We start from the raw sequence: 24,493 nt of genomic DNA, 5'->3' as shown, positions 1-24,493 counted from the left end.
TTCTATGTAACGATCCTGTTCCTAGAAAGTTGGTGCTTTCAGCGATGTACCAGAAAACAGTCACAAAGTCTCTGCATCCACGTAAGTTACAACAGTAACTGGGCGGTAAGAGGCTGTTACTTTCTGTTGTAGAGTTTATCACCCAGGTAGCGATCCCGCTCTTAGGCGTAGTGTAATCCTCACAAAAATGCCGGAAAGACAATATCAAAGTCCGCGCATGTGCGGTAGGACCAGCGGCGATAATGTTAAGTTCAAACAGTGTGTCAAATCACTATTCATTTTCCCTGAAGCCCCCCCTATTGGGGTGAAACGCGTAGGTTAGCAATTTGACACTGTTTGAACTTTACATTATCGCCACTGGTCCTACCGCGCATGCGCGTCCTTTGACAGGCAGTTGCTACTTTTGGACTGTGAGACAGATACAACTAGCAACCTGTCTCCTACATATAAACGGATATCTTTTACTTTAGAGACGCCTTCTTGTTTTTATTAGTAAGTCAACGTTTATTTTAACACTGTCACATCTATATACATTTATATATCTCTCTCACTTTGTTTTTTTCACTGATAAACCCCCCCCCCCCCCCCCCTTTTTTTCTATCCTTCTATCGCGCTGGGGAATCCATTGCTGTTGTATTGAATAATCAGGACTTGAGCACAAGGCTGCCGGCTGAGCGCTTTGTACAAGTGACTAAACTCTGAGGCGACTTCTAATATCTGTAATAACTTAATGTGGCTTCCTCCAACATTCAAAAAACATACTTGTAGGTTAATTGGCCGCTATCTGAATTGACCCTAGTCTCTCTCTCAGTCTGTGTGTGTTAGGGAATTTAGACTAAGCTCCAATTGGGAAGGGACTGGTGTGAGTGTTCTCTGTACAGCGCTGCGGAATTAGTGGCGCTATATAAATAGCTGAGGATGATAAAGATTAGGTAATACATTCTTTCTGATAATACACAGGTTTTCTTTAAAACAAATCTATGCTTTATCACATAGATCCACTCTGACATAACAGACTCCCACTGACTCACATTTACTCACAGACACTTTGACGCAAGTCCTCCCCACCTCCTTCTCTTGCTGCTCTACATGGGAGCAACCTGAAGCGGCTGCAAGCCTCACCTGTACTCCTGTTAGGGCTGCAGCAATAACTGAGCCTGGGAACACAGCCTATTACAGTCATGATGCCGAACTGTTTCTTATTACACAGGTTGCATTCTGGGGCTTGGGAGCTGCTGTGGCCTTGAATGGACTGTGGGGGAGGGGGGGGACGTACAAATGATTTTTTAAATTTGGAAAAGGTAATTGAAACATTGGAAATTATCTGTAAAACTTTGCAATATACATTGGTGTAATATAAATAAAAGGTTAATAAGAATAAATGGCACCTGCTGACCAGACAATGTGCTGATTATACAAATATTTCCACATATGTAGTGCAGTTATTAAAATGATGCAGTCATTACCAAGCCCTTTGTCAGACATAACTGGTTTACAGGTAAATTATGTAGGAGGGTAAACCTGAAGGAGAGCTCAGTAAAGCCTGAAACCATTAACTTGTATACTTCATTCATCCTAAAAACAATGTAGAAAGATGTAATACAAAAACAAAACTGCTGCAATATACTCCAGATATGCCCATATTTATATTACTTTCATTTCAAAGGCCCAGTGATGGGGTTAATATGATTCACAGTGCACATAAACAGAACCCACTGCACATTAACAGAACAGCACAATGGGCAGCCTGTGGGCAGGATGCAGCCTGCCATTTTATTGTCTCCCCTGACAATTTAAAGCATATGTGTGCCCCCCCTTCTCCTATAAACATATGCAGATAAAGTTAGACTTGCACATTCTATCTGTAAATGACACTCACTATGGGAGATATATATAAACATGCTGCACCGATAACGGCATACAAAAGGTGATGTACTAAATAGCAAAACATACTGTTATTTTCTATTACAGAATAGAAAATGAAGACAAATAGCTGAGTAGTCACTATGGGTTACATCACCTTTTATGGTCACTTACCTTGGCAGCAGCTTTCTTAATCTTTACATACTTTATAAGAGTGAGAAAAAGAGACAAGTTCATATATTGTGTTGATCCAGAGAAATCCTCCATTAAGTCAGTTCCCAATTTCAAATTACAGGGGGAACAATAACTTCAGTTAGCATAAATAAATCTATGAATAAAAATGGAGATGGACACGGAAAAAACCTTGTCTTTACAAAACGTGAGCAGTGCCTTATAGAGACTACGTAAAAGACACAAGGGAAAAGCGCTTTGCTGACATATCACATATTGAGTCTATTGGTGACATTGCTGAAAAATACAGCAGGTAATAGAAGACTTGTATTTATGAGTTGACAAAGTTGAGAATCTCTCTTTAATATGCATGTACTGATGCTTTATTTCATTTAGAAATAATATCCAGACCATGAAGATTGTTCTCTCTAGTTCTACAATAAACACTCCTAAAAATGATAATGACGACAGTATTGCTGTACTAACTCTGTCAACAAAGATTGACAACGATTGTTACCAGAGAAAAGTACATCAGTAGATGACTGCTGAAAAGACATGACTGAAATCCACTCACTTTTGTCACTCTAGAGAAGGGTAATGGCATTTTAATGCATTCATACTGACTTGAAAAAGCAAGACCACACGGACGCGTATGAAGCCACTTAACTTTAGGAGGGTTTGTGAGATTATCCAGGCCTAAAGTGCGTTCATTGAAGTAGCCCAAGGGAAACAATTAAAAAGACTCTTATTCTAAACAGGAAGAGGAATGTTTTATGTCAAAAAATAGGTGCGTATACATATATACCTGCAAGGGTCCTCCTGCATTTCACATCACTAAGACGGAAAGCGTTCATTTAATAGTTTGCGAGAGATTGAAGATCAGAAACATTGTGAGGTTACCCTGCACTTCAGCTGGGGCACACTTAGATTTTCATCTTCTGTAGTAGGAAATTAAATGCACTTTACCCATGCTTTATAGACTTAAGATAAATAAACCTGCAGCATAAACATGCAGCATATGTTAGGATTTGCATGGCGTTATCTAGAGAATATATTCCCGTATTTATTACTGTGATCTCTCTGATGTTCAGGCTCTACAAAACAAAATGTCAAGAATACATGAAACATCATGGCCCCTAGCAAACAATAGTCAAGTTGATTAAAACAGTATGAATTAAAATACTATATAGACCATTATGTTAATACAGACACTAAGGGGCATATTCAATTCTTTTTTTTCCGCGCTGCGGAAAAACTATTTGGTAATAGTTAGCTGGATTTCAGCTTGCGGCTCAGGGAGCTGCGAGCTGAAATCCAGCGAGAAAATTACCATATTAACGGTTTTTCCGTGCACGATTACCGTAATAACCATAATAGTGCGCGGACCGCGAGATTTTCGGCGTTTCCGCCGAGAATTGAATATGCCCCTAAGAAGTTTTTATTTTATTTAAATTTGTAATGGACTACAAAGAGAACAGGGCTCATGCGATCATTGATTTCTATTGATTCAGTGAAATAATATCATCATCACCAGTTATTTATATAGTACCACTGATTACACAAATATCCTACATAAATACAAATACAATGTCATTAGAAAAGAACTATAATCTAGTTGCAAGACAATGTGTGAAAACAATCACCACAACTGCAATGAAATTAGTCGAGATGTCCAATAGCCTGTTTTAGTGTCTTCCATGTTTTTTTTTCTTTTTAGACTACTGTGAATGTCTATTGGCTGGATTTAGCATCAGTCCATTTTAAATCATGTCTACAGCAAAAACAAAAACCCCACAGAACAGCTACACACAGTTCTGGTTGTTAGTCTCTGAATGTAAGGATTTCTAAATCAGTTGTTCCTATTTACAAATCTTCCCACCTGTAATTTGAGTCTATTATGTTCTACTGCCCTACTTTGCTTTACTGGGACAATAAAGAACAATGTCAGCTTCCAGACCTTGAATTGAGGTAGTTCAAGTTAGTTAAGCAATCATTTCCACAAGGAATAAAAGCTGTATACACAATAAATGTTTTGTTTCCTTAACCATTTCAGACACACAAAGTTGAAAAAGATCACATCAACAAATGTACTTTCGTTAACGGTTAACACACCATGAAAGATCAGTAGATCAGTGTAAATGCATGACAATTAGCAGGGCTCATCAGCACTACGAAGATTTAATATGATGTGATTTCTGAGGAGAAGGAAGTTTCAGAGCACTCCAAACTACCAAATTACAAACGGAAATGGAAATTGCTCACAACTATTCAATGGAAGAATGTGTTAAATTCAATCGAAGTGCAGACAATGTTACACATAAATTTGCCAATATCCAGAGGTTCTGTTTAATAATGGATCAAGATGGATCACCCCACCAGAGTTGATGTTGCACAGGTATTTGGGGGCGATATGCTGGGAATCTTGTCAGAGAGTGTTATGGTAATGATCTTTAAATTCTACTTTGTTGAATTATTACATATTAAATATTTGGTTAAGCACTGTTATTTACTGTTCATAATTCAGGATTAATTGGAAAAAACTAACTTTAATGTGTCATAAACATGGAATTTAGTGGTAGCAGGTGAAACACATTGCTTGTATAGGCTCAGACTAAACCACTTCAATGACAGCAGCAACAAGTTTTTGCACGTGCCATTGACACAAATACTGAACCAAAATACTAGAAGTGTGGAATTATAACAAAAGAAAACCATAAAATAAAACTGCAGTATGAAACTCTTCCAATGAATGAAATAGCATAGATTAATTGTATTTAATACAAAGTTTTGTTTTCAAATTATAAATATCAAAAATGTATGAAATGTTTTCTTTATTTATTTTTTTACCTGTTGGAGTAAGGGTAATGTCACACAACTTGCATGCTGCCCTTTTTCAGCACAGCTTTCTAATTGTTCAACCGCTACTGTTTTAAGCAAGGGGAATGCTCCTCCCCCATTACATGAGAATGATTGAGCTCATAAACGTTGCATGCAGCGTCTTCAATCACTCTTGTGTGACAGCGGAGGGGCATTCCCCGCTTCACCAACATTTCGCCATGGCAGCGGCAGCGTTGAAGCGATCCTGTGTCACAATAGCCCAAGGAGAACTTCACTGCTCAGTCCACATGAAATTGATGTAGTTCAGAAACTAAAGCTGGGAGCATAAGGCAAATTAACAACCTGGATGAAAAGATTGGAGAGATAAGATTACAGAATAAGCAGTCGCTATTAATCTAACCAAGAAACTTCCGTCAGTCTGTTCACTAGCTCAACACAAATATTGTGAAAAAGAATAAAAAACTGAATAAAAAACAAAAAACTGTTCATAAGAGCTAGGAGTAGGTGGGACATTGACTTCTAAAGCTTCAGCTCTCAAGTAAAATCACAGGAGTGTGTAGGAAAAGACAAGTATAGCTGGTACATAATATGACACTAAATCTATTTTTTTAATCAGTTAATTGATACCATGTCTGAAAAGGTCAGTGTTATTTTCTGTGATTACAAAATAAATATATCACAACAAAATTAATGTGCATCTTTTCTTCACTGCCCATACACATATTAGTAGACACTGTCATTTTCTTATTTTACTAAAACACACAGATGTGTCTATGATTGCATTGCCCATAACACTGAAAACTAAGCTCTGAATGCTTCAAAGTCTCCCCAGAGTCAATGACAACAGCGATACTGGAAATATGCAATGCTTGTTTATGTCTGCCATTCCACCAGAGCACAGCAGAGACATTACCAATATAAAGAATCCTATAAATACATTGTCTGGGTGCTGGGTAACCATGTCCAACATGTCAGGAAAGAAGCATCATACATTTGCAGATTTTTAGGGGAGTTATAGTCACCCCAAGAAATGACCAGGAATTCTGCGTTCTCCGGCTATACACGGTCTACCAGATGGTTTTTCTTGACTGGTTTGAGCAGCTCCTTGAGAATGAACCTCTCAAAATTCTTAAGATACCAGTAGTGGGTGGGAGGACAAAATTTAAAAAGCAAAACAAAACAAAAACAACTAAAATAACATTGGGTGAGCCCCTTCAAATGTTACTACGAAAGCTGAAACGGTATATGTGCTGTTTGTTTTGTTTGAAGTAATTCATAATTTTAAGAAAAGGTTTCACAACCAAACCAAGAACAGAAAGTATGAGCAGAATAAAAATTCAGAATTATATATACTTACAGCAAAATATTTATTCCTTAGTCTAATAAAAGCTGATAGTAATAAGGACAATAAAAATTAACTTATAAAATTTGATCAAATAAATAAGGCAATGTTTACGCATGGAAAGAGGACACAGCATGTTCAGTATGACGAGCTTGTCAAATAAAGGCATGGGTTTATCCTAATAAATCACAGTCATGAAAAGGACCTTTATTTAAAATCCTCTATGGCTGTGCTGCACAGTAGCCAAGACTGTTGTTTCCATGTAGAATGTAACCTCATTGTATTCCTGAATCACTTAGGCAAATGTTCTTGTTTCTGTCCTGCTTAGATAGCTTCTAGACTGTAATCTAAATCATGTCCTGAATGTTCCAATTGCATAAATAAATAATGCAACCCATCAAAAGGGATTGATCAGACTGCGCCTTCGCTCTTCAAAACCCTTCAATGCACTCTCTCTTCACATAGTGTTGCATTTCCATTTGGAACATTTCACATCTAAAAACAATAACAAATATCGATCCTCATAATGACATTTTAAAAGGAAACAACACCTCCTTAACCTCTTCCAACCATGTAGATATCATTAAGCTCTCTCCTACAGGAAACCATGCATGATCACAGTAGAAAGCGGTAAATAGTATATGCAATGCCCAACAAGATGTCATAGTGGGCCATGTGACTGCTAACCCACGTTAGATCATGTGTATGGTCTTGTCTGTTACCCAAATACACCTACAATGTTCTAACTTCAATACACATCAACTGGATTGTTTAATTCCCTCAAGAGTTTTATAATCTGTCCAATGTTAGTACAAGATAAAGCAAATGCTAGAAATAATAATAAAAATCATCTTATACATAAAACACATACATATATAAAATCTCCATGTATGGATTAGGAGCATCAAAAATAAATAGAATGCATCGCATTTCATAAAACCCCCTTATAAAAACAATTAACTACAAGATAAAAAACAGAACCATGTTTTGTGGCCTAACAGACATTTTTTTAGCTTGTGACTCACAGAACTTAATCAGAAAGTTGAAACAGTTTAATACCCTTATAGCGCATAGATAATTACGAGTATTATTCTTAGCATTAATAAATACAGAGCTAATATTGTATGCAGTGCTGTACAACTTGGTATAGTTGCAAAGAAACCAAATAACATTTGTACCAATACAACATGCATTAACCACTACAAAAGGGACAAGAGAGCCATGAAAGTTTACAAACTAAAGCCAATGCAAAAAAAAGAAAAACTATGATGGCTTCAAATGTGGTGTAGAATGAATGGTAGAGAGTGCACAATTACTCGTTACTTGTGATCTGCTTCAGAAAGTGCAGATCATTAGAGATTTAGTGTGACTTCATTTGGATATCATGTACAAGTTAGCATACAATACTGTACTTTCCTTCCTTTGAAATCGGTGGTTCTAATGACCAGAAAGAGAAACTATTTTCCACACAATCTGTAATAAAATGTGGTAGGCGCTCCCCATTTAGTGTGCTATTTATACGGGAGAAATGTTAGTTTTGCCATTTCTCTGAATTGCTTTAAGATTACATTTCAATGTTGGGAGTTCTTCAAAACAATGAGCATTTCAAGGCTTTCATGTTTGAGGACCTGGGGATCTGAAGCCAATAAACTGATATTATTCAATTGTAAAAGTTAAACAGAATTGTTGTTCAATTAATCAATTTTATCTTATGACAATGATCCAAAACGGTCTCTAATATAGCATTAAAGTTCAATGCTGGAGATATTATGTAGCAACTTCTGCCTTCTATTCTGTCAATCATTAACTAAAAGAAATATACAGAAAACTTAAAGCAAGTATGATCATTAAATAAAAGCAGCACATTTTCTTCTTAACATACACAGAAGATGTCTGTTGCACCATTCACCCTTTGGTCTCTGTAGTTGAAAAGGATTCGAGTGCTCGCAAATATGACTTTAAATCTTCTTAATACCTCCTAAACTCCCTTAAAAATAATGAGACAAGTTCTTTATATCTTCAGCCAAATATCTCCATTACATGATTGCCATGAAGTCTGAGAGCGCATACCTAAAATAACACCCTACATACAGTAAGCCATTAAAACTTTACCAACTGGTTAAACAAAGACAACATTGTCCAGATCATTGTATGAATGCTTGGTGTGCTTACTTTCCAATATACACTATGGAAATTACACCACTACGCAGACATGTATATATGCCAGATGCTTTATTAACAGATAGTCATACAATGCTTTCTAAAATAAGACAAAAAGTTACTTAAAAAATTGGTGACAAAATGAGAACTACACAATTAAAAGAGTTTTGATAAACAGGACAACAACCACCTGTCATAATAAATGTATTGCAAAAAAAAACCACCTTAAAGACAAATTAGTTGCACTAAATAGCCTAGTACCATTCTATGTGACCAATGTGTTCTCACTGTCTTAATTATGCCTCAGGGCTAAAACAAGGCATGATATGACTAGGCTGTAAAATAAAATTGAGTTAAAGGCGCAGAAAGCAAAATAAATATTAAAACACCACATTGTAAAAAAAAAAAATAAAAAAAAAAAAATCCATTTTTAAAACTAACATTTCAAAATAGAATTCTTTTTTCCATTTACAAGAAAAACTAAAATTCTAGAGAAGTGTGTTAAACAGTTCTAAAAATCAAAGTACAAATTACTATTTTTTTTTTTTTTGTCAAATGCTTTATAATTAGGCATTATATATGGTAATGAAACCATCCCTTACAAGGATCTCAGTAAAACTATCTATGCCCAAATTGTGCAGCCATTTGATCCATGCTATTTAAAACACATATTTAGAGTACAATCAACAAGTGCGTATGACGCTCACCAAAACAAACATATTGTGAAGCAGAAGCACAGAGATGCCCAAGCAAGATGTAATTCCCCAAATAAGGCAAAAACAGAAAAGGAGAAACGTCCTTCTGAAAAAAAGTGTCCAGCAATCGCGGACAGATTAACCCCTTCCCTGACCATGAGGCTTGCACCGATCTAACCTGAAATGGATTAAACTTGTTACTGGAATGGTCTGAAAGGAGGGATGTTAGACAGTGATAATAACTAAGCCAACACAGATCTAATTATTGCTGCAGAGGAAATGACTTAGACAGGGAGTACGAAATGGATGTTTTAAAGTTTTAATTGCACATCTTTGAGTCTGCTTTGGACCAAAAGCACTTCATTATAATGCTTTAATCTGTAGTGCTCTGTTGTACTGCTCGGGGCAGCAGACCAGCCTCCCTGTTGTTTTTGATTCCTCGGAATACTGACCAACTACAGATGGCACTGGATGGATGGAAATTTAACACCTTCACTGCCCTGCACAATATCATTCTAACTAGCAGTGTTACCCACAATATTTATATTTAGTGTGCTAGAAGTCAGAGCTCAGATAATCCAGGTAAGCATCTAGAGCAAAAAATAATAAAAAAAAACCTATACATTACTAAACGCATACAACAGGAAATGGAACATTTGTTTTTGCCAGAGGATGATTGTTTCAAAATGTTATCTTCTTAACAAGCTTCTAAAAGTCAACCCTTAATTTTATAATGTTTCAAACCAAGCAACTTATGTTCCATCTTATTCCAGGACAACATACGTTATTAATTAAGTAATTAAAATGGACAAGGTGGGGTTACATAAAAAAAGAAGACATTCTTTGAACAGATCATATTGTGTGCCTTTGAAAATCTCAACTATAAACAATTCTAGTATAAGACTATGTACCAGACCTTTACGATCTGCAGAGTTTGGGGCCCCATCAAAATACGGTTAGGGGGATAGTTACTTACCCTAAAAGAAAAGTATTTAAGCTTTACAATCCATTGCTGCTTCAGTCTTTTACTGGCTACAACATATGAGCACACACATATATGTGTTTTATTTAATAAAAAATGAAAGTGGTCATTTTACCAAACTGTTTTTAAATTGTATCTCTGAACCCGTTTGTATATGGGCTACGACTTGTAGGAACATTTCTAATGTCCAAATTGCTTAAATGCAGGGCAAAGTATCTGCATGAATTGAAGTCATTTAAAAATCTGTTGCAAAGCTTCGCCGATTTCCTTTTATAGGATCAAATTAGCAAATATGTGCAATCGAATAACACAAGGGTAAAAAACTGTGTGTATGTCATGTGTTGTATAGAAATTGCATTAAACAGTGGTAATATTGTTCATAACCTCAAAGTGCTTTCTAACTTAGCCCTATTATATCAGAGTTGAGATGCAGAAAATAAATCTATTTTATACTTGTCAAAAAAGCTGGAACATGGAGTGAAATATTATCTTGGTCTGTCATATACATTATGCAACAACCACTAAATCACCTAAAAGAGCAAAAACTCCAGGAAGCAGCAGGTATTGTGATACAAATAAAATAGAACAACTGGCATATGCCTGAAATGCACATAAAAAGCCTAAAGAATCACAAGAGGAAACCATAACATTTGCTTATCAGTATAATGCAAGCAGTGCCTACTTTCACATTTGCATCTTTGCCATCTAAAAACATACAAAAAAAAAGCGAAAAATAAAAAGCACACAACTAAACTGACTTTTAAAGAACAACTTTCTCTGACTTTCCATTTTCTGAGGCCCCTAAGAAAATTGTTTTCAGTAAACAAACCACCTTGCAGAAATGTATGATCCACACATTTGTGATATTCCACTATTTCATATATAAACTTATACATAATCATATAGTAACAGAGTATTAAACACAGCAAAATCCAGACCCTTAACAGAGAAGTCAACAGCATAAAAAAGCAGCAAAACGTGGCAATATACAACAATCCCAGTGCAAGACTACAAGTGTAAATGCAGTGCAAGAATTAATTCTGCCAAATACATACATTTGAGAGCCAGAAAATGTTTTCAAAGTGAAGTCTATAATAAACTGAAAGCATTGTTTAGACACCAACAGAAAACAACTGCTACCCAAAATAAAGAAAAACTGAGTATTACAAATAGACAGTAGTGATTCTAACAATTTCGTAATCGTGTATAATATTACACTACATAAAATATATCTTATAAAAGCCATTTTGAATGCATAAAAATCTTAATGGAAGAAGAAAATTACATATATTATATATTTACACACACATACATATATACACACTTCATACCTTTTCATCAAATTCGTCTTCACTACATTGTCTTTTTCGTCTGGTGGTTCTTCTGTTCTTCTGGTTTAATCGAGTCCACTTTAAAACCTGGATTGGAAATTACAGAGTTTGTTTAGGAGATACTCGACTTGTGTGCAGATGGCCCATGTGCGTAAGAAACTATAAACAGACGCTACACACACATTTTTCCATTGCTTCACTGGGTGGAAAAAAAAAACCTTATCCTCTTCAGTCTGAAATTACATTCCTAAAATATGCATACTTCATATACTTGATAAGTGAGAGAATTAAGTCTTATCTTTGAGGAAAGCTACTCTGAATGAGGATGAAATAATCTCAGGAAAGTTAGCATTCTTCAAGTGTAATAGGGTATTGAAATCACTCCACAAGAACATATGAAATCAGAATACAAATAAGGAGAATAAACTAAAGGGGCCTTTCAGTTCTTATACCTGTACCTCTTCACTGTAAGAAAAAGCAACAACCACCTTACTAATCTCTCGAGGGAAGATACAGGTGCCAGTTTAGAAGACATATTCCCATTTTTTTTGTACATGTTGCAGGAGCAGAAGTAACAACCAATGGTCCCAGTACCATAGGACCAGCTAACACATTAACTCATGCATTGCTACACAGAATTACTGACTAGCACAGGTTCTTGAAGAGTTAATACAATTTGATTCAGGAGACATAATACTGGTTCTGCAGTTAAAGTGTACTGTTAAGTTATTATGTACTGTACTTCTTAGCGTTAAGACTGGAGCAGGACTACGGGGCAGGAAGGAAATTACCTGTATTCTTTTAGAAGACAAAGGAGGTCTATCCCCTAATCCTGGAACTATGTCTACCAGTACCTTTTCTGCACTTGTTAAACATCCTCAGGACAAGTCTGATCCCTTTGTGTCATAGAATACTTATTTTTTAAAATAAACAAACAAAACAAAAACAAAACTAAAAATATCAAAGTTCTAACTTCATCTCTTGTTTCATCAACTCACAAATGTGACCAATACAAAGTACACTCCATGTAAATTTCACTTCAAAGCTAATTTGTCTTCTTAGTAATGATTATTGTTCAGAAACACTTCAACAGCAGACTTGAAATCCACTTTAGAAGTGTGCTGAAGCTTTCTTACTATAAGAAGTTTTCTAGCTCAGAGGTGCTGGACCTGTATTGTTGTAACACTATGTCAACAGGTACAGGACAAAGGATACAAGAAGAAAGTGCAATGGGCATCCTCTAGTTGATCTTACCTCTTCTTTGACTTGCTGAGCTAGTTGATTTCCTTTCCATGTCTGGCTCTCCTCCAGCAAGGGCTAAGGAGAAATAAGTAAATAAGAGGTGCCTATGGATTCAACCCTTTCATCATGAAGACAGGCAATCTGCAGCACAAACATAATGAAGAACGTGTCTAATAATCTTGTATATATGTTTTTTCCCCAGCAGTAGTCTTTGCTGTCACTGTCAGATCTCCCCTCATAGTTGCCCTGCTGCAGAAGGCTCTGCATCCCAGGACTAGTGAGGGAGATGCGGCAAGTCTCTCTCAGCTGCCTGTCTGCAGGGAAGAATGGTGAGAGTGTACAAACGTGTCTTGTTAGGAAATGAAACACCTCCAGCTTGTGCTCTGTCTGCTGGGGAGGAGCCTGCCCACTACAGTGGGCTGGAGGTATAGACTTTCCCGGCAATATTTGTTCAGTGTCAGCCTCGAATACTTTGCATGATTGCGCTCACACATTTCAAAGTTGTTTTATTTTTATTTTTTTTAACCTTCTCTTCACACAATTACACTATAGGATTACTGATGGTATGCAGGACAGCAGTATAAAGTGTATGAGACATATACATGCAACTATTTAAAAAATCTGCCAGTTCTTGACAATACACACAGAGACTTTTACATGATGCAACTACTAGAGATGGGTAAATCGATTCAGCAGACTATCAGAGAATCGTCACAGGAAAATTCATTCACAAATCGGTCCTCCTCCAAAAATTATTTTAAACAGATACACCCAGTGGAGAATTAGGAAACGCCCTCCCTGTTTACAAAACATCAGTGACCAGCGTCAGTCACTAGAACACCACTGCTACACTATTATATCCTATCATAGATTCCAGCGCCAGTCCTGTCTTCTCACAAACGCCACTATTTGAGGTACAGTAAATAACACAAAAATGAATGTTCCCATACATAGTGCACTGTGTAAACATCTAAAGTTAAAAATGAAAACAATAAAATAAAAAATACGGGCAGCACAACCCACACCATCCCCTATCATCAACTACTGTAGCCTAGACAGGCTGGCCTGGCTTAAAGTGTACAGGTGTACCACGAGTGGAGGGCCCACCAACCATAATAAAAACCAGGCCCTGGATAGACAGCCTCTATGGGTGTGTTAATTAGTTATCAATATTGCAATATTGATTCCAGTGGTTTCAGTATAATGAACAGGGGTGGAATTAAGCCCAACCTTTCTAGTGCTGGGACTGGTTGAGGATTTGGGGAGCGCCACATGCTCTTTATACTAACAAATATAATTCATTTTTACTGACATTACTTGCCTAAATCATTGTTGTCATATGAAAACGTGTAAGCAAAACAAAGGGTTATGGGGCTTCTCAAACCTACTGAAACTTAAACCACTGTTATTATTAATAATTAAGAAGTTGGTCCACTAACAGTACAGTAAAATCAATTAAAATACTGCCATGTCTTAAAAAAAAATAAAAAAATTCAAGCAACTATTTGTTTCTGCTATGAAACGATTCACTAAAATGTTTAAGCGTTAAATTTAGGAAATGAGCAATTTTTGTTTGTTTAAGTAATAAAAAGAAATTCTACATGCAATAATAGTCACAATTTTAGATAATATTTTTAATACTATTTAGTAAAATACAAAGATATATTGATGCAAATCTATCCACTCTGTATAGATTAATCATTGGAGAGGTGGGGAACACCTCTTCAATCATACTTGCCAAAAGCCAATGAGACTTTGTGGAGCAGGCCACCCTCCTGCATCCCACCAAATTCCCTAGTGAGTGGACGGACACGAGTTTTGATGACATGATTTGCTGAAAATTGCGTTATCCTGGCCCGTCCCCACTGCAAGGCGATGCAAATTGTGACATTGACCATCAGGGTGGGGGCATTATGATGCAAATGACGAGGCGGCCCCTCTCCGCACTTGCCACTTGGAGCTCCCAGGGATGGTAAAAAAAAAGTAGTCACACATAATGAAAGAGAGGAACACACACAGCGACCAGAGATCAGGCTCTATCACTAAAGTAGTAAAATGTGTTTCAGCCTGTGTCATGAGATGAAAGCTTACCATGCATTTAAAAGAAATAAACAGAAATTCCAGGTTTTCTTCACTCTGCTGTACTTTCCCAGAACAAGTTTCAGGTGAACTAACTTTTATCTTATAGTGTGATTATTATGAACTGAGTTATATAAAGCGGCAGACATTTGTCGAGAAACCAAAATGCACTGAGACTTACGCAAATAGCTCATCTATTATGGCTTCTGCATAGGAGGCAAATATATTTGTGACAACTGATTTTCAATTGGTCAGCAGTGTGGAGACGTGCAGGTATGACATACTGTCATGTACCTGCCCACTACAACCACTTTATATAATGTCATAAAAAGATTGGTTTATCTGCGTGGACCGATTGAGAGCAGCCCTCTGTAAACCAGCACACAATGCAAAAAAGGCAGGGGGCAGGCACCAAAAAGGTAACACACTGGACGGATTGAACTCGTTCCAAGTCTCTGCAGCCTGTGAAAAAACGAGCCGGCAACCCGATCGTTTCATCATCATCATCACCATTTATTTATGTAGCGTCACTGATTCCGCAGCGCTGTACAGAGAACTCATTCACATCAGTCCCTGCCCCATTGGGGCTTACAGTCTATATTCCCTAACATACACACACAGACAGACTAGGGTCAATTTTGATAGCAGCCAATTAACCTACCAGTATGTTTTTGGAGTGTGGGAGGAAACCGGAGCTCCCAGAGGAAACCCATGCAAACACGGAGAGAACATACGAACTTCACACAAATAAGACCATGGTTGGGAATTGAACTTATGACCCCATCACTGTGCTGCCCGATTGGATGGGATAGTTGTTTTATCACACATGTGTATCCCTCAGAGATGGGGTAAGAGTCCAGCCTTACCAGTGTTGTTTTTCTGATTTGGACAACCCAAATTTTTTTTCACTTGTTTTATGTCATATGTTTTTATAATTGGTGCAAAAAATGAGTTATATATTTCCCTTTGGGTACACACTACAAGGAGATTATAAGAAGGATCAGACTTATACAAGCATGAGGACAACTATACCGTATTGGTTAACCACCCTGATTCAAGATTTACATCCTGTAAATTCAATCCCAAAAGGCAGGGCCATCTTAACAACAAAGTAGTGCACCGGGGCCCCTACATATATAGATATATATATAGATATAAATGTATAGAGATACAAATATAGATATATAGAGATAGAGATAGATAGATAGATGTACTTGCTCAGTGACCCTTGAAGGTTTTTTTGCAGGTTTTCCTACCACTTGTAGTGTAAAATTGATGTATTAGTAACATACATGGCACTTACTAATCAATTCTTTTTACATGGACCTCTTAATGCTGCATGGCAGTGAAGACCTGAATTAGGACTACTCAGCACATCTCTTCCTTACCTCAAATAAGGAAATATTTAATATTGTCACATGAATTGGAGACAGATTTCCTTACTGTGGAATTCAAACCCGCTGACAGAAAGATTATATGGTTGAAGGGAAGGGTCGTGTTTTTAGACAGCATTCATACCTGGCCTACTAAGAATTTTCACTTTCTATGTGCTATTAGACATACTTGCCCACTCTCCTGGGATTTCCGGGAGTCTCACGAATTCCGGGTAGGTATCCCGGACTCCTAAAAAAGAATGCCATTCTCCCGCATCTTAGTCAAGGAGGCAGGTTGGGAACCTCATGACATGATTGTTGGTGAATAACTTCATTTTGGACCTGCCCCACGTAGACGTAGGGGCAGTACCAATATGATGCGATTCACTGGACCAGATCACTCCTCCCTCCGTCCTCACCACCTCTTTGGGATCTCCCGGAAGGGAAGAGTAAATAGATGGTAAGTATGCTATTACGATACACTCATCTAGAGTATATCTAACAAAGGTAGGTAGAAAGTATGAATTGCAAAAGTGACCCTATGAAATATGCAGTAAAGTATTAAAAGAATAAAGTGCAAAGAAACATTTCTTTAGAGTAAACTACTATACTTTTTTTTTCACACAAAAAAAACAAACAAAAAACCTTCATAGTCCCTAGTCTAACAATATAGTAACTTAATTATGTAAGTTATTATCTTTTGTCGAAGTCAGCAAATTGGATAAAGTCATATCAATTAATATTGAGCAAAGTTGATTGTCTTTGTCTGAAATTATGCGTAGAGCACGCTACGGCGTGGAAGGGCGTATCCAGCCGCAACATGTGGCAATAGCAGTTTTTACACTTTTGTATACATTAGCACAAACACACACATTTGTAAATAGTACACATTAATCATAGTTGCAACACATAGTTATTTATGTCGAAATATAGTAGTGTTTATGTGTAATATTATAAGTTATATGCATATTAGTGATACATATGGTTCAGGTTAAAGGAAATGTGTCATGTCTGATATCATATTAATCCCCTTTACATCAGCAGCTGTCCGGTGCATTCGGCGAAGAGATCGCACATTGCATACTCTAGTTATTGATGTTAGGGAATAAACCTTTAATATGATGCTGACTATAAAATGCTAATAGACTAGTTGTAATTGGAGTCTGGGCGGGAAGAAAGGAGCACATCCCCTGGAGAGATGACCTCCACCTTTGGATTTTTTAGTTTGAACTAGCCTATGATCTGCAACCCCCTGGACCTTCCTGAAGCCTGGACCAATAGGAGCAAGCCATACCATCTGCATTGTTTCACTGTATCTCTGTTTGCATATAAGCAATAGCTCTCATCTAGTGTTTAGTCACATTGACCACAGACTTCAGACCTGAATGACTGTTCACTGGATCCAGAGCGCCTGCGATAAGTAACGGCTGTACTTATTATTATTTCGCTTGAATTATTCTGCTACTTTTTGAGAATAAATATTTGTGCGTTGGAAACACAAATCGAGATTCAACAATCGTTATTGGATAGCGACAAAACGTGCATAACAATTTGGGGGCTCGCGGCGGAGGTTACGTTGCCGGATGATACGCAAGACCAACGGATTTCACAATGTGTTCAAAACCTGAATTTTACTCTGTGTTGTGAAACCGAATGTCCGTTTTGCATAATCTGAAGGTGCACTAACTGGAATCTAGGGACAAAAGAGAAAACTGTTTCTTTTCATTGTCATATTGAGTTTTTAATGTATTGCATTGCATTGCTTAGCGTATGTGTACTTCCTGCTTTGCGTATGTGAACTTCCGGTAGATTTGCCACGTGGTTAAACAACATTTTGATAGTTTGTTATAATAACATAGTATAATTACTTGGTAAAACCTCTGAAAATATATTACTGTTGATTGGGAAAGTTATTTTCTGCGCAGAAAACTAAGGTATATGTATATGTTGATTTTGAAGTGAAAGTTGGTTTACTGTTGAAAAGACAGGGATATCGGTTGCCGTCTGACGAGGCGGGCTGGACAACCAAGGTTGAGTATACACGGCAGGTATACTGGCAGCAAAAGCTCTGTTAAAAGAGGCTTTTGAAACTTTCTTCCCAATAATAATCGCAAAGTTTAGTGCTAATTAGTAACACTAAGCGGCGTGATCAGACCTCATGGTTTATTGTGCAACCGTGCTTGTGACTTGGGTTGAACGACTGGAGGAATTACTCTGGTAAGGCGGGTAAACTCCGATGCTACCAGTTCAGTAATATACTCAACAGATTTTGTGGTGGAGCAAGGGTATCGAAGAGCTGATAGCCCTGTGGAACACAGTGATATTTCTGGGTTAGGAGGTGTGTGTGGGCGTTGCCTGTGAATCCGTCCACAAATAAATAAATAAATTCTCTAGTTGGTTCTGTTTAAAAAGAAGAACAGGTAAAAAGGCCCTGTTTGTGTAGCGTTGAGAAATAGGTTGTTTTCACAATGGGTGTGAAGCAAACTCTAGAGATGGTTGATGTTGTGCTGCCTAAGGAAGGTCCGCTGAATTTGCTAAGTTATATCCTGTTTTAAGTCAGTTTAAAACAAGTGTTTCTGAGGAAGATGAACCCACTGTAATTTCAGCCATTGCCCATGCTGTTAATATGCTAGAGGTTCAGCGTAAGTATGGAAAGGGGGCAATGGCTGAGATAGGTGAGAGTAGTGTAACCACTAGGAGGGATAACATCCAAAGTACTGAAATAGTTAATCCTGAAGATAGTGAACCGGTGGGTACGTATCCAGTCCGCACAATATCAGTTCCCAATGGGAAGGCGGACAAGGATGGTGTAGTTCCTTTAAGAAATGTTACAATGCATTGTCCCTGGACTAGATCAGAATTACGTTCCATTATGACTGAATTCCCAGATCCTAGAAAAGAGTTGGCTAAGTGTCAGAAGTTTGTTAAAGACTTAGGAAATGCACACGAACCAACCAATAAAGAATGGCGTGTAGTGTTGAGGGCGTGTCTTCCAATACTAACATACAAAAATGTATTAAAGATTGTTCGTTGGAGGAAGACGACACCTTGACAGATGAGGTTAATCAAGAGAATATAGAACAAATTGTCACACATTTAGCCATCTATTTTCCAGTAGTAGTAAATTGGAGTAAGATTTTCAAGATAAAACAAAAAGATAGTGAAACTGCAGCAGACTATTTTGCTAGAGCTCTTGCATCAATGACACAGTTTACTGGGATATCAGATATAAGGGAGAATCCACATCATAGGGAAGTAGCTGTAACGGTATTGATGGATGGGCAGCATGGTAGATTCTCTCAGAGAGATTGCCGTGGAACAGGACAAAAATATCTTTAGAAAGAGGGAAGAGAAGAATGACAGGTTGATGACGGTAAGTATTCAGGCTTTAGAGGGAATGCGCACACAACCACAAACATACCACACATACAACCCAAGTAATAAGGTAGTGGTATGTTTTCGCTGTCATAAAGAGGGACACATAACGAGATTCTGTCCAGAAGCAAGAAAAGAAACACCAAGGGGGATCACATAGATACCAACCAAGGAGAAACACACATAGGAAAGAGAACACACAGCTACCCGCACATGTTATAGCAACAAATATTGCTCGGGAAAATGATAGCCAGCGCTAGGGGTCAGGTCATACCTGTAGTCTACAGCCAGTGAGGTTAACTGAGTCTGAGAGAAGAACCAACAATCATAGTTGACATAGCTGGTAGGAAACAAACTTTTCTTGTAGATACAGGGGCGACCAGATCTGTGATAAGCTCTCCTTTCAATCTACAGGTGACCAGTAAAACTATTCCAGCTATGGGGGTAACGGGAAGAGTGTTACATTATCCTTTAACTAAACCCACAGAAGTTACTTTTGGGCCCCTGCATACCAAGCATTCGTTTCTCTTGGCTGCAGCAGCTCCTACTAACTTGTTGGGAAGAGACTTGTTATGTAAAATGGGATGTGTCATATACTGTACCCCAGATGGTGTATTCCTAGATATACCAGAGATGGTCGTGCATTAGGTACAGGATATTTTGGACACCCCTCAAAGGTTGATGTTGCACTCTACCATTATAGAACAAAGTCCATCTCAAGTAAAGGGGATGTTGCTGGAAATACCAGGTTCCCTATGGACCAGAGATGGACAGGACACTGGATTGATGGCAAATGTAGCTCCTGTGATGGTAAATCTAAAAAGTGGTAGGATAGCTCCAAAAATCCCACAGTATCCATTAAAACCGGAGGTGGAACTAGGGGTATATCCTGTTATTGAGAGGCTGTTGCAACAAGGGATTTTAATTCATACATCCAACACAGCAAATAGTCCCATTTTCCCTGTAAAGAAGAGTGGGGGGAGGGGCTATAGATTAGTCCAGGACTTAAGGGGAATTAATAAAGTTGTAGAGAGCCAATTCCCCATAGTGCCCAATCCAGCTGTCATCCTCATGCAGATTCCACTGTCTGCTAGTCATTTTACTGTCATTGATCTATGTTCTGCTTTCTTCTCAGTCCCTCTTCACCCTGACTGCCAATACCTTTTTGCATTCTCCTACCAGGGGGGGTGCAATATACATGGACCAGACTGTCCCAGGGGTTCATAGACAGCCCCAGTATTTTCTCTCAAGCCTTACATGACTGTTTACAAACTTTCCAGCCTAGCAATGGGTCTGTTCTAATTCAATATGTGGACGATTTGTTGTTGTGCTCTGATTCATTTATGTCATGTTTACATGATACTAAATTGTTGTTGCTCCATCTCTCGCAAACAGGGCACAAAGTGGCAAAGGACAAGTTACAGCCATGTCAGACTAAGGTCAAATACTTAGGACACTGCCTCACCCAGGGGCTAAGACACTTGACGACCGACAGAATTGAGGCCATACAACACATGACTCTGCCGCAGAGCCAGAAGCAAATTTGTACCTTCTTGGGGATGTGTGGATACTGTAGATCCTGGATCCCAGGTTTTTCTATTCTGGCATTACCATTGCAGGAGCTAGTCTCTTCCTCAACACCAGAACGTGTCGTACACAGAGAAGAGTCAGAGCAAGCGTTCTTTAATCTCAAAGATAGTCTGACTAGAGCACCTGCATTGGGAATACCTGATTATGAAAAGCCTTTTGAGCTATACTGTACGGAAGCTGATGGTTGTGCAGCAGGTGTCCTCACACAGAAACATGGTAACGCTAGCAGACCGGTAGCATACTACAGTGCACAATTGGACACTGTGGCAAGATCACTCCCAACATGTCTCACAAGTGAAGCAGCAACTGCTCTTCTGGTAAGTAAGAGCGAGGATGTAGTATTAGGACATAATTCAACTGTCTATACACCCCATGCTGTGTCAGTTATGTTAAATTCAGCTCAAACCAGACATGTTTCTTCAGCTAGATTCACAAAGTGGGAACTAGCTCTGATGGCACCCTCAAACATCACCATCAAACGATGTAGCACCTTAAATCCAGCTACATACCTTCCATATGTGTCTCTAGAGACACAAAGGGTGGGAGGTGAGGAGACACTGGGTGATGAGGAGTTTGACAAGAGTACTGATACGCATGACTGTGTGGAATACCTGAACCAGACCTTTACTGCGAGGCCCGACATCCCCTTAGAAAATGTAGATTTTACGTTTTATACAGACGGGAGTTGTCATAGACAGACAGAGACGGGAGAACTATGTACTGGTTACGCTGTTGTAGACGATCAGGATGTTGTAGAAGCTAAACCCCTTGGCCCACCTCACTCAGCCCAGGTGGCGGAACTAGTAGCATTAGGGGAGCTTGTGAGTTGGCAAAAGGTAAATCAGCTAATATATATACTGACACTAGGTACGCCTTCGGGGTAGTGCACGATTTTGGGGCCCTTTGGCGTCTTAGAAACTTTACGACAGCAGCAGGCACGCCAGTGGCACACTCACAACACATAAAAGGACTTTTGACAGCGATACAGTTACCCAGGACAGTAGCCGTCATAAAGTGTAAAGCCCATGCCTCTGAAGACCCAGGGCTAGATTTACTAACAGGCGTGTTTGTGAACCCGCCGACTTTCGGCGGGTTTGGCGGCGGTTTAGCCATCACCGGATTTACTAAGGCTAAACCCGCCGTCCAAACGACCAGAAATTATGTTTTCAAACCCGCCATGACGTTTTCAACAATGTTCAACATACAAACAGCCGGATTTACTATTAGGGGGTTTATAAAGCCGCCGGAAAACCGCCATTCAAAAGACCAAAATGAAAGCGCTGCTTGTGAGCGGCGAGATTGTTCAAACAGTGTGCTGTTTTGCTGTTTCAGGTATTTGGTCAATCAGAACAGAAGGGAAAGGGCCATTTCATGTACAAAGTTAGCTCCTTTGGGAGTGTATATGTAAAAAGGCCACAGTGTATTGTAATTTCAGTGTATTTATTTTTATAAAATTGTGTTTTCCCACCATGCAATGTATTGACTGATTTCCACATGTGTTTTTTTTATTTTTAAATTGCAACAAACTCCTCAAGAATACTGGTGTTTGTCCAAAATCAGAATGCACAATATGTCATTACATAGTTATCCCTTAATAGAGTGTAAAAGCAGTTCTACATTTACAAAATAAAAAATGGGTTTCTGGCTTATGACTCCTCTGCTGCATCCTCAGACATCTGCACAGCACAAATTCAATGAGGCACATACCCACTAGTAGAGGTGTGTTATAGCGTACCTTTGTACTCTTGTAAACCAGGTTCAGGTTACTAGAATAATCTGGTGGGGTGGCTATGTATGCACATGAAAAGGGGTCTGATATTATCCTGGCTGGCTGTTTGATACATAATTTAGCATTACATCAACTTACCCCACCGATTATTGCAGTAGACAGTGAGCAATTAGGGGTCCGTGTCTTATTTGGTGATGTGCAGAGCACACAAGGGTAGAGGCAGATTACAGACCGTCTCATTACAATCAGCTTTACTTTACATGTAAGTGCATACTATGAGAAACATGTATTGATCTAAAATGTGTTGGATGTGAGTGTTTTTTTATTTTTTAGCCCAAATGTTAACTTTTAAACAGAGGATAGTGTGTATTCCTCATGTAGTAAATGTGAACGTCTCTAGAAAGTTACAGGCACATGTCAATGTGTAAGTGAAAATATTGCATTTTTCCCCAAACCAGTATACTCTTGTTTAATTTGATGAAAAGAAAGACTGAGAGCATTGAAATTAAACAGCATTTATTACAGTTTAACACAATAAAGGTTAATTGCGAATGCATACACATGCATGAAAAAACAGTTGAAGAAAATACAAAAAACAAACACTAGCTGTTAGGAACCCCTCCAGCCGGCACAACACAACCCGGAATCTACTCTGCCAGTCAGGTGTTCACTGGAGCCCCTGATGGTGGGGACAGACTGGGCTGCAAACTGACAGAGGGTCGTGAAGTGTGTACCGGCTGGGGAGAACCCAGGCAAGCGGAGTAAGGTCCACGCAGAGGTCAAGGGCCGGCAGCAGACAGCGGTATCAGTAAACAAGCTGAGGTCAGGGGTCACAGGCGGATAGCAGAAACGATAAACAGGCCAGGGATCAGGGTCACAGAATACACGAGCGAAGTCAGTTCAAAGCCAAAAGGTCATACACAGTAAATAAGACTAGGTCTCAGAAGACTAGAGCAGGAACAAGCAGGTCAGCAGATTGGAACACAGAAGCTATAACCGGCTATTAGGCAGCAGACCTCATTGCCTTAAATACACAGACTGGTCAATCAGAGCTTGCCTGCACCCCTGAGGACTAATCAGCAATCTGGCTCCAGACCAATCAGGGCTAGACCCTGTCAGACACCCACCGTTGCAGGCTAATGCCTGTAACTACAGCCCTGCATTAATTAGCCCACAGGCTTGCCTTCGCACGCGCCCAGCAGTTCTCCTTTGCTGGGACGCGGCGCTCTCACTCTCTCTCAGCGTCCCTACCGTTGTCTAGGCAACGGCCGGGACGAGCCCCCGGAAGTGACGTCCCGGTCGTCATAGCGACGGCCGGGATGGAGATAAGGAGGTTGCGGCGGCTGGGCACCGCCTCGGCTTGTAACACTAGCGCCGCCTTTTTGCAGGCACATCACCACCTCTGAAGCCACTCTCTCCTCTCCCTCGCCCACCCCTGGTGCGTACTAGTGGTACTGGTGGTGGCAGAAGAAAAAGGTTCCGGTAAGCGGGCAATAAGTTCCTGCTGAAGTTGGCCTGGTAGCCGGGTCACGTTCGCATTCCCCTCACGAACGGAGGAATGTAATGCCTCCACAGCCCCAGTCATTTGGGCCATCTGAACATTGGTTTGTTTCCAGGCATTAGCCAGACGGTTGATTGCAGCAGGTATCTGCTATTTGTGCAGTGTAACCACCTCAAATGGCCCGCAATTTGGGACATGTGGCGAGTTTGGCTTTCCATAAAT

The 24,493-nt window shown here is 39.0% G+C and overlaps 1 protein-coding gene across 1 annotated transcript in view; it reads right to left on the bottom strand.

Annotated features, from left to right (window-relative positions):
* Positions 1–24,493, bottom strand: part of AOPEP (aminopeptidase O (putative)) — a 466,448-nt gene that overhangs the window by 73,393 nt on the left and 368,562 nt on the right. The window contains exons 12-13 of the mRNA XM_075211079.1: positions 12,637–12,699; positions 11,383–11,469 (exon numbers count right to left, since the gene is read on the bottom strand). Of these exons, the coding sequence (XP_075067180.1) occupies positions 11,383–11,469; positions 12,637–12,699 (150 nt within the window). The remainder of the gene's footprint in view (positions 1–11,382; positions 11,470–12,636; positions 12,700–24,493) is intronic.

The sequence above is a fragment of the Mixophyes fleayi genome, chromosome 1 (assembly GCF_038048845.1).
Source record: "Mixophyes fleayi isolate aMixFle1 chromosome 1, aMixFle1.hap1, whole genome shotgun sequence".
NCBI lineage: Eukaryota > Metazoa > Chordata > Amphibia > Anura > Limnodynastidae > Mixophyes > Mixophyes fleayi.
The sequence above is the reverse complement of the archived record's forward strand: the minus strand, read 5'-3'. Positions and strand labels throughout refer to the sequence as shown.